This window comes from Arachis hypogaea, chromosome 7 (genome assembly GCF_003086295.3).
Source record: "Arachis hypogaea cultivar Tifrunner chromosome 7, arahy.Tifrunner.gnm2.J5K5, whole genome shotgun sequence".
Classification (NCBI taxonomy): Eukaryota; Viridiplantae; Streptophyta; class Magnoliopsida; order Fabales; family Fabaceae; genus Arachis; species Arachis hypogaea.
In genome coordinates this window covers 63,096,376-63,108,116 of record NC_092042.1, presented here as the reverse complement: position 1 = coordinate 63,108,116, position 11,741 = coordinate 63,096,376, and the positions used below count along the sequence as shown (strand labels likewise).

Genomic DNA, 11,741 nt, shown 5'->3' with positions numbered 1-11,741 from the left:
CTCTAACAAAGGAGGTACCATTGTGTAACACTTAGTATTTCAACCTTCCCTCTCAGTGCAGAGCCTTATAGAGCCCCTTGACATCAAACCTAAGTTTGGTGTTGGGCACCCATCATCAACTACTGAGGAAGGAGGTTCTAAGAAGAAGGTACTCAAAGGCTAGCGGAATAAGAAAATTCCAACTGAAGGCCTCTCACCTGGCATGAGAGTTGTCTTCACTAAGAGTCCAGTCATTCCACACACAGTGAACCGGATCATATCTCTAAAACATGTTGCGCTGATTCATGAGAGCACATGAAGGAAGTTAACCATGAGGGGTGAAGATCTGAGCCCCTATCAACCTCCGTAAAGCATCTTCTTGTCAAGCTAATGACAGAAAAGAAACACTTGTTGGGAGAAAACCCAACCCTGAGTAGAGTACTATTGTTCTTATTTCTTTTTTTATCTCTATTTGCTTTCATTTTAGTTGATTTTCATAGTTTTTCCTTGCTTCTTAACATTTGTGATCATGTGCAAAAGTAAGAACAGAGACAGAGATGCTCGAGATGGAAAATAGAACACCTGGGGAGATCCCCTTATTGGCATTGAATGCCAGACAGGGAGAAAGCTGGGCGTTCAACGCCCATTTAGGAGCTGAGAAGAACCATTCCTTGGTCCCCTATGGGAGTTCAATGCCCATTAAGGAGCATTCCTGGCGTTGAACGCCAAACAAGGAGGGAGGATGGGCGTTCAACGCCCATTAAGGATACATCACTAGCGTGGAACGCCAGAATAGGAGCAATTTGGGCATTCAACGCCCATAAGGGAACAGAGAAGACCAATTTTTCTTTGCTTGGGGATAAGCAAACTTTTTAAGTTTGGTATTGTAAAGCAAGCTCTGGGTTCATGTTATCGTTAATAGCACCAAAGAAAGGTGAATCATCTTCATGGAAGATCAGTAGCCACCATAACTGAGGTGGTTAATTTTCATTATCCCTTCCTTTATCTTATTTTCTGTTTTCTTTTCTAGTGCATGATCACATTTAGTATTTCATTCCTTTTTAGTGTTAATTCCTTTCCTTTGTTTTAGTTATAAGATATCCTATGTATCTCGCATCAAACTTAAAAGAAAAATTTATTTGAAAAATAAATAGTGAGATACATAAGTTTTGAGTTACATCATGAGTTATTCCAATTATCTTGATGTGGTGGCCTTGCATTTATTTTCTGAATGTATGAATTAACTGTGCATGATTGATATTGGAATTAAGGGTATTCGCTTTTAAAGAACAGTAAATTTAGAGAAGTATTATTGGTTCTCTGAAAAATAAAAAATATTAATTCTTAAAGTAAAAGAAACAGCCAAAAGAAAAAAAAAGAAAAATAAAAATAGAAAAAAAAGATAAGAAAAATTCGAAAAGAAGGATCCAAGGCTTTGGACATCAATGGTTAGGAGGGTCAAAATTGGCCTAAAAAACTCAAATGAGTTTCTATCCCTAATTAAATGCTTGTGGTGTGAATGTGTCAAGTAAAAAGTTTGGTGCTCGTCATGGATTTTCGCGTTGAGCAAAAGTTGAGGAAAAGACATCATACGAAGAACCCAAGGACGAGGTGGTGGCGGATGAAAGGTGAGGAACAAAGAAGCCTCCTAAGACGGGTCGGAGAAGAGGCAAAGTGGGATGGGAATGGAAACGCGGAAGAGATGTGGAGGGAGATGGCAGAAGTTATTAGAAGAACAGCAAAAGAAAGTTTTGGTGAATCTAAAGGAATAGGACCAAGAGACAAGGAGTCCTGGTGGTGGAATGCGAGTATACAAGAAAAGATAAAGATAAAAAGGGAATGCTTTAAAGAGTTGTCTTTATGCCGCAATGCAGATAACTGGGAAAAATATAAGGCGGCTAAGAAAGAGACAAAAGTGGCTGTAAGTGAAGCAAGAACAAGAGCATATGAGGGTCTCTACCAGTCTTTGGGCACGAAAGAAGGAGAAAAATGTATATACAGAATCGCAAAGAGCCGGGAAAGAAGAACGGGAGATTTGGATCAGGTTAAGTGCATAAAGGATAAGGATGGAGAGGTGTTGGCTTAAGAGGAGAAGATTAATGAAAGGTGGAAGAGCTACTTCTACGAGTTATTTAATGAGGGACAGAAGACTCTTCCAAGCCTTGGTCGATTATGCACAAGGGAAGAAGATCAAAACTTTGACTACTATCGAAGGATTCGAGACTTCGAGATAAAAGAGGCTCTAAAGGAGATGAAAAATGGCAGGGCAGTAGGACCTGATAATATTCCGATTGAGGTTTGGAAGGGTCTTGGAGGAAAAGGCATCAACTGGTTAACCAAGCTTTTTAATGAGATTTTAAGGTCAAAGAAGATGTCTGATGAGTGGAGAAAGAGCACCTTGGTACCTATCTACAAGAATAAGGGGGATATACAAAGTTGCGGAAACTATAGAGGGATTAAGCTTATGAGTCATACTATGAAGTTATGGGAAAGGGTGATAGAACGGAGGTTGAGAAAAGAGACACAAGTAACAGAGAACCAATTTGGATTTATGCCAGGCAGATCTACCATTGAAGCGATATACCTATTAAGAAGGATGATGGAGAGGTATCGTAGTAATAAAAGGGATCTACACATGGTGTTTATTGATTTGGAAAAAGCGTATGATAGGGTACCAAGGGAGGTCTTATGGAAGGTTTTAGAAAAGAGGAGAGTAAGGATCGCATATATTCGGGCAATTAAAGACATGTATGATGGGGCCACAACTAGTGTGAAGACTCAAGGTGGTGTGACAGAGGAATTCCCTATTGGTATAGGATTACACCAGGGATCATCCTTAAGTCCATACCTTTTCACATTAGTCTTGGAAGTACTCACAGAGCACATCCAAGAGCCTGTGCCATGGTGCATGCTTTTTGCCGATGATATCGTCCTTATGGGAGAGTCAAGGGAAGACCTAAATAAGAAGTTGGAGTTATGGAGAGAAGCTCTAGAAGTGTATGGTCTGCGCTTAAGCCGTAGCAAGACGGAATATATGGAATGTAAGTTCAGTCTGAGAAGGGAAAACTCCAATATAGAGGTGAAAATTGGAGAGAACATCCTACGAAAAGTTAAAAGTTTTAAGTATCTTGGGTGCATCATATAGGATAATGGAGAGATTGAACATGATGTAAATCATAGGATCCAAGCAGGTTGGTCAAAATGGCGGAGTGCATCTGGTTTTATATGCGACAAAAAAGTGCCTTTAAAACTTAAAGGTAAATTCTATCGCACCGCTATAAGACCGGCTATGCTGTATGGTACGAAGTGTTGGACGGCTAAAGGGGAGCACGAACATAAGCTGAGTGTGGCAGAGATGAAGATGTTGAGATGGATGAGTGGTCATACGCGATTGGATAAAATAAGGAATGAAGATATAAGGGAGAGAGTTGGAGTAGCACCCATTGTGAAAAAGATGGTTGAATCGCGTCTCAGGTGGTTTGGACATGTGAGAAGAAGACCGATAGAACATCCAGTTAGGAGGATGGATGAGATGGAAGATGGACAAAGGGCGAAAGGCAAAGGAAGACCTAAGAAGACCATCCATGAGGTGGTCAAACGAGATCTACATGTAAACGGTCTCTCCGTAGACATGATACATGACAGAGTACAATGGCGTCGTTTGATTCATGTAGTCGACCCCACTTAGTGGGACAAGGCTTTGTTGTTGTTGTTGTTTGTTGCATGGCAGTACAGTGATCGAACAGATCAGACATTAGGAGAAATAAATAAACTAGCAAGAATTAAGTATTAACACGTGAGTTGTTACAGTTTTACATATATTTAGACTTAGAATTAGAGGCTCTGTCAAAAAAAAAAGAAAAATAAAAAAGAAGAACAAAACAAAAACAAAAATAGTTAGAGACTACATAGAGGCAATAAAGTATTTTTAATAAATATTTTATAATATTAACACGTGAATAATATTTTATAATATCGAACAGATCAGGCATCAGGAGAAATAAATAAACTAGCATGAATTAAGTATTAAAACGTGAGTTGTTACAGTCTTACAGATATTTAGACTTAGAGTTAGAGAGGCTCGGCCAAAAAAAAAAGAACAAAACAAAAACAAAAACGAATAAAGATAGTTAGAGACTACTTAGAAGCAATAAAATATTTTTCATAAATTACAAATAGCAACAGAATAGTGCCGTTTATGCATAAATATTAAATAATAACATTTATTATTTTGTAATAATGTATATAAATTATGAAAAAATTATATAATAAATAGACAATTTGATAAATATAATTATTTTTATTTTATTTCAGTGAAAAACCATAATATTTTCAGTTTCTATAGACTATACTAACTAATAAATAAACAATACTACGCATATTTCGGGTTAATTTCTTTTTTCTTTACCGGAAAATATTTTTATAAAGTAGTCAAAATTTAAAAATAGAAAATTCAATTTTCAACCTTTTTTTTTTTTTGAGAAAAAAATTAAACACATTACTTCAGGGTTAACCTTTTCTTCAAGTTGCAATATTTTTTCCTTGAAAAGTATTAGAAATAAAAACAGCCTCACATGGTTCAACTGTGCAAGATAGACGCCGGTGTTTATGGACCATATATTTAATTATCATTTTTCAAAGCAAGTTAAAACAAATCATGTATCACATGTATCCATAGATTATTACCTATTCGGTGCTCCTATAATATTTATTTTTTCGAAACAAATATTTTTCACATGACAACTTTCTAAGGAATATTTTAGATAATAAAATAACTTATATATTATATCCATTTATTTCTTATATGATAAAAGAGAGTAAACGATCTTATAAAATAAAAATTAATAAGATACACTAATAAATAAAAAAAAAATTAAAATTGTTATGAAAAAGCATGAGGAAAATTTATTTTAATAAAATAATTTGACAACAAAATTATAAAAATATTCTAATTCTAGTTTATTTATACATTTGTCTAATTTTAATCTATATAAATCAAATTAATTAAATTTAATTTGTGTATTTACACATAAATTAAATCAACCAAATTCGATCTATGATCAAAAACTTGAAATATGTAAATCAAATTGTTGGCAAAACAAATTTAGGAGTGTAAGAAAAAGTGCTTCGTTTTAGAAATCTAAACTTTTTTATCCTAGTAAATCATTGTTGGCAAAACAAATTTATGCACGAATAAGAGCTAAAGGTAAATCGAAAGAGGCGAATTCGATCGATTTTCTATGAGTAGTATACAAAATTTTTTTGTTCAAGTTTGATTAGAAATGTTAGCTACTGTAGTGACTTAGAATTATTAAATTAAAAATGTTAGTTAGAGTAATTATTTGAAATTGTTTATTAAAATTTTTAAATTGAAAATATTAGTAATAATAATGATTTAAAATTGTTGATCATAGTTAAATTTAAACGACACTAATAATGATAGTGATAGTTAAATTAGAATTATGAGAATTTAATTTCTAAGAATAAGGCTAAAGGCTAGTATATGTGGTGGAGATATCAAGAATAAATTTTACATATAATAACATGATTTGGCTTTAACTTTTTAAGATAAGATTGTCATCACTTTTTATTAGAAGTAGTTAATATATAACTATAAAATTAAGATATTATATAATTTTTTTTAATAGGTTAGGAATTTGTTATTAAATTTTTTTATTTTAGTTATTTGTTAATTGTGTAAAATTTGTTACGAATTTTTAATAAATTTTTATATTTAGATTACTTATTTTATAATATGTCAAAGCATAAATCGAATTCGCTTGATTTGATTTTCCTATTATACCTTTTTCTTTATGTAAATCAAATTTAGTTGCATTGATTTAATAGGTCACTAAATCCTAAATTTCTATACTACTAAATTAAATAAAGCCAATTCTATTTACATCTTTCAATCTTTTGAGCATAAATCAAATTTGGTTTATTTGATTTATGTGCAAATTAATAAATCAAGCTTAACTAATTTGATTTACATAGATTAAAATAGGACAAATCTATAACCAAACTATAAACATTTTATTAAAATAAATTACCCTTGTTTTAATTTGGGACCGAAGGTGATTTTGCTGTCACATACATATCCATTAAATAAAAATATCCATTTTCGCTACCAATATTCATTTCCAGAATCATTTCATTCTTTTTCTTACATGCATAAACACACATTCTCACTGCCAACGGAAACTAAAACAGAGAAAAAGTTGTCATTTTCGTTGAAAGTGTGTGAAAATATAAAAGGAAAAATTGATTTTGTATTTATTAATTGCGAAAATGACACTAAATATTTAAATTGATAAACTTTTGTATTCTAATTTAAATTGGTAAATAAACATTTTTTATTCAAATTAAAAAATATCTAAATTCTGGTGAAAAAAATTATGAATAAATAGACAAAAATACGTATAACAAAATTTGAAAGCAATAAAAATACACACCAAAGAGTCAAAATTTATAATGTACACATAAAAAATAGTTAATAATGGATAAAAGTAACATGCAGTTAGTGCGAGCTTTATTTATGTTAAATTGACTGTGTATCTCTTGTATTATGATTACCTGGCCAGTTGCCATTGTTTACAGTTGTTTAGTGAAACTAAGGTGGAAGTTCTTCTTAGAGATATAACCATTAATGTTACCTTCTCCTATCAGTTTAAACTTTTGGGATGAGTGGTTTCATGACATGGTATCAGAGTTCTATGTCCGAAAAGTCAAGAGTTCGATTCTTGGAGAATCCCGAAAAGTAAAAAAGAATAGAAAATCAAGTAAACTCAAAAAAAAGGCTCTTGCTTGAGGAGAAATGTTAGAGATATAACCATTAATCAGTTTAAGCTTTTGGGATGAGTGGTTTCATGACAGTTCTATTTTTATTGTTACAAAAATAATAGAAATCTAATATTCATAGATTGGAGTGTCCTTATTTTAAAACAAAATTATAATATATATATATATATATATATATATATATATATATATATATATATATATATATATATATATATATATATATATATATATATATAGTGGAGTTAAGGATTGAAAGTAGGTAAATGGTTGACTGATTGACTGAATATTTTATTATTTTAACATTAATAGCACATTGGATGTTTTAGAATCCAGAGAGTGAAGCAGGCCACATCATTCTTCATGAGTTCACAACTATCAAATCTTATTAGGATTTACTAACAAGTATTTTAAGGATATTAATGGTGAAGATAATAAAAAATTTATTTTTCTTAATGTATTTTACGAGAATAAAAATCTTAAAATATTAGTTAAGATAATAAACTAAAAAAATATTTTTAACGCATATAAGAGGATAATAAAAACTAAGGATATTTTACAGTAATTTACATTTTTATTACATACTATACTGAGATATAGCCGAGTATAATAAGCGTTTGGATCTAGTTTGGATGCGAGTGAGTAGACTTCCGAGTTGAGTTACTTTGTTGTGCGTGACGATGCAATTATAGATAAGTGCAACAACCATCAAAATTAAAAAAAAAATCTTTTTTAAGCATGCGTTCTCTTAAAAAAATAAATCAGGACGCATTAAATGATATAGCCTTTATTATTATTATTATGGTTGTTGGTGTTGTTACGGTGGTAGTTGTTATTAACTAAAAATTATTTAAGTGCAAATATATTTATGGATTTTTTTTGAAATAAAATAAAAAAATTATAATTTTCCTAAATTCTATTTTTTTAACTTTAAGTTTTTAAATATAATTTTTTTTTATTATCGCAACTTCGTTGCACCCTCAGTAAACTCTATCATTTATATAGAATTCGTCTAATCCCGGCAAACTTTAGTTCAAATTCTAAAAAATATGGCTAACTCAAATTTTTAAGTTTCATAATGGATAATGATAACTATTATCAGAGTACATAGTAAGAATCTACAAGAGTATATAGAAATAAGTCATATTTTTAATAGAAAATAATGATTTTTTAATTTATAATAAAAAATTTTTTGTTAAATATAGTTTATTTTTGTATCTGTGTTTTTTTAGAGACGGTCATAATAATTGTCATTGCTGCTAACAATGTTGAAGTCATATTTATTATTTATGTAATTTTGTGCACTCTTATGTATTAGACTGTGATAATGACTTAAAAATTTGAGTTTTATTTATTTAAAAAAATTGAGGTGAAGTTCGCCGGAATTAGACAAACTTTATAGAATTCATGAAGTTCGTCAAAAGTGCGACGAATTTGTGCTAAATTAAAAAAAAATATCGTATTTAAAAAATTAAAGTTAAAAATAAAATTTTAAAAATTATTTTTTATTTTATTTAAAAAAATCCGTATATTTATCCTTCGATACAAGGCTCATTTTTTTGTATATGGAGCTGTGATGGGTGCTTTTCATGGATATGGAGTGTGTATGGGTTAGACATGGATGTGGGGCAGAAAGTTGGCAGGTTCTGGGAGAAGGACTCGGACGGTCCGAGTTCATTGTTGGTGAACATGGTGAACCGAAGACGCACGGTCCGAGTTAGGGGGGGGGGAAACGGACCCTGCGAGAAGGCTTAGGAGAAGGAGAAGACGCACGGTCCGAGTAGCGTGGATGGATTGGAATCGGACCGTCCGTTTTGGCTGGGGATGGGCAGAACCGGTTTATGAACACGCATGGTCCGATTTGGTTGCTTAGTATATTTTTGAATGAAGTTAACGTAGTCGGATGGTCCGAGTTGAGTATAGAGGCTATATAAAAGTGTGCAACGAGTTAGTGTTAGGTTACCTTCTTCTTCCCCCTTCTTATGCGCCGCTTCGTTCCTCTGTTTCCTTCTTCTGGATCTCTTATATGCTTGTTCAAAATCAAAAGAGTGTGAAGTTAGTTTGTTTTTTTTTTTTGTGAGTAGGAGAAATGAGTGATAGAGTACTAATAAAGGTGTATTGTTTTGGTCAAATTTTATTAGAAACACCTGAAGGGGTAAAATTTATTTGTGAAAATCCAATAGATGTTGTTATTCCTTTTATCATTTCCTTTGAAGAACTGAAAGGTTTGATCTGTGAAAAGATTGATTCTGAGAGGGCAAAAAAAATATCCTGTGTTCTATACAGATATCCCGTAGCGGTATTTGGTGGGTTTGTCCAATTTCAAACAAGATATGTGACGGACGAAGCGAGCATGCAGGAGATGTTTTCGATGTATATTGAAAACCGGGCACAGATCTCGTTTATCGAGTTGTATGTTGAGTTTGAACAATCTGAGGCAGACCGAAACATTCTACGGGAAGATTATAATAGTGAAAGTGAAGAAGAGTTCGAAAGCCACTACGAATGTGTCGGTGCAGATGGAGATGACGATCATGGTGAGGGAAATATGGATCCAGATGTGACAGAGGTGGCAGATGCACTCGCAAACGATATGCCGTTTGGGGAGCCTTCATTCATGCGAGTTCTGGACTTGGAAGCATGCATGTTCCGGAGTTTCCGGAATATATGACTGCAGGTACGTTAATAAAAAATAATTGTCTTTTTAATTTATTTATTGAATTATTTATGAATGAATTATTATTTATTACCCATTATTTAACCATGCGTTGATGTCATGTATGTGTTAGACATTGAACCGGTTGAGGTGATCCTATGTAAAAAAAAAAATTAAAATATAGTAGGAAGTTAAATAAATAGAAGTCAACATATGTGTTCAGTAATGTTTGAAACATATAACGTTATTTTAAACGAATATAGAACATAGAATTTAATATTTTATTATTATTTACGATTGGGTCGGATTTATGTCATAGTTGATGCAGTTAATATTGATTTAGTATGGTTTTGAAATATATATGCATTTATTGAAATTTTTCCCATGCTTGTTGTCGTGGCAGAAGTTCCTCTTGTCGCAGATGGTGAATTTGCTGTTGGGATGGAGTTTAGTTCCCGGGAAGCTGTTATTAAGGCAATAAAAGAGTATACCATACGACGAAGCGTAGATTACCGGGTGTATGAGTCTGAGCCTTTGACATTTTATGCCAAGTGTACACAGTATGGGTCAGGTTGTGATTGGCTTATCAGGGTTAGTCTGATCAGCAGGAAGTATTGTTGGGTTATAAGGAGGTATAATGGTAGCCACACTTGCACAAGAGCCACCATTTCACAGGATCATGCGAAGCTGGACTCCATCACAATTGCAGAAGCAATAAAGCCATTGGTTGAGGCTGATCCCTCCTTAAAGGTAAAGTCCGTTATAGCAGAAGTGCAATCGAAGTTTAACTATACTGTAAGCTATCGGAAAGCATGGTTGGCTAAGCAAAGGGCAGTAGAAAAAATATTTGGAGGTTGGGAGGCATCGTATGAAGCGTTGCCAATATGGTTTCAGGCCATGTGTCATAAGGAGCCATCAGCTGTTGTCCATTTTGAGACTATGCCTGCCTACCAAGGCGATGACTTGGTTGGTCATATTCGGGTACTGCATAGAGTATTTTGGAGTTATTACCCCTGTATCAGGGCATTCAGACATTGTAAGCCAGTTGTCCAGGTGGATGGGACTCACTTGTACGGAAAGTATAAGGGTTGTCTCCTAGTCGCAGTTTCACAGGATGGCAACAACAACATCGTCCCAATTGCGTTTGCTATTGTCGAGGGAGAGACTTCTGATGCGTGGCACTTTTTCCTTAGTAACTTGCGTCAACATGTTGTCACTCGGGATGGTGTGGGACTGATATCCGACCGACACGAATCCATCAATGCAGCTGTGGAACGGAGTAACGGAGCCTGGTCACCTCCTAGAGCTTTTCATATGTTCTGCATCAGGCATATAGAGTCGAATTTTCTGCGGAAATTCAAGGCACCGTACCTCCAAAAATTGGTCGTCAACATTGGTAATAATTTACTAAATTTAAGTAACTTATTAACAGTAGTTAAATATTAATATTTGTTTTCGAGTTTTATAATTTTTTTTCTTTTTTGCTTTCCTCTAGGATATTCCAGGACGGTGCGGGAGTATGAAGTGCGTTACCAGCGATTACGGGAACGGGGGGAAGCGTATACCAACTGGTTAAACCGAATTCCTCGCGAGCAGTACGCATTGGCGTTTGATGGTGGATACCGATGGGGTCACATGACAACGAATCTAGTGGAATGCATCAATTCAGTGTTGAAGGGTGCACGCAATCTTCCTATTACTGCTCTTGTCAAGGCAACATTCTACAGGCTAAACGAGCTCTTCACCAGAAAAAGAGCAGAGGCAGAAGCGCGGATTAATGCTGGCCATGTGTTCTCCGAAGTCGTGACCTCGAAGTTGCATGCAAACCAACTTGCTTCAGGAAACATACATGATAGAACCCGGTAATTCGCAGATGATCCTCCACCCTTTCGTTGTACCGATCCGGAGGAAGTGGATGGTTACATGTCAACATTCTTGATTTCTACAAAAAAACATAACAAATTACTAATCAAATTATTAAGAATTGCTAATGAAACTCATTACAAATACATATATTCCTAATCATAAATCTCAACAATATTTACAACATCCACAATAATATCGAACATTAATTAATTACTCTTTTCTTAAAAATTTGTCCCCTGCAATACAAAATATTAATAAATCTGTATATGCCATCATTCATATTCTAACAACGCTAACAATTAACTTGCTAATAATAATTACTACATTTAAAATAATTTAAATTTTCCCATAAAGAAATATCTAACATGGCTTACTTAAAAAAACCTTTCTAATCAACTCAACATTAACACTTTACCACAATAATAATAACATCTAACCAAAA

At 33.4% G+C, this 11,741-nt stretch overlaps 1 protein-coding gene across 1 annotated transcript; it reads left to right on the top strand.

Moving 5' to 3' along the window:
• Window positions 1-9,444: 9,444 nt before the first annotated feature.
• LOC140174382 (uncharacterized) lies at window positions 9,445-11,299 on the top strand. The gene is made up of 5 exons (XM_072198828.1): window positions 9,445-9,454; window positions 9,837-9,918; window positions 10,024-10,248; window positions 10,456-10,829; window positions 10,929-11,299. The coding sequence occupies exons 1-5, from the start codon at window positions 9,445-9,447 to the stop codon at window positions 11,297-11,299; spliced, it is 1,062 nt and encodes a 353-aa protein (XP_072054929.1).
• The last annotated feature ends 442 nt before the right edge of the window (window positions 11,300-11,741 follow it).

Coding starts and splice junctions, on each gene's coding strand:
- LOC140174382 (XM_072198828.1), top strand. Junction 9,919..10,023: donor GTTATTAAGGCAATAAAAGA/GTATACCATACG, acceptor TTGGCTTATCAG/GGTTAGTCTGATCAGCAGGA. Junction 10,830..10,928: donor AAAATTGGTCGTCAACATTG/GTAATAATTTAC, acceptor GCTTTCCTCTAG/GATATTCCAGGACGGTGCGG.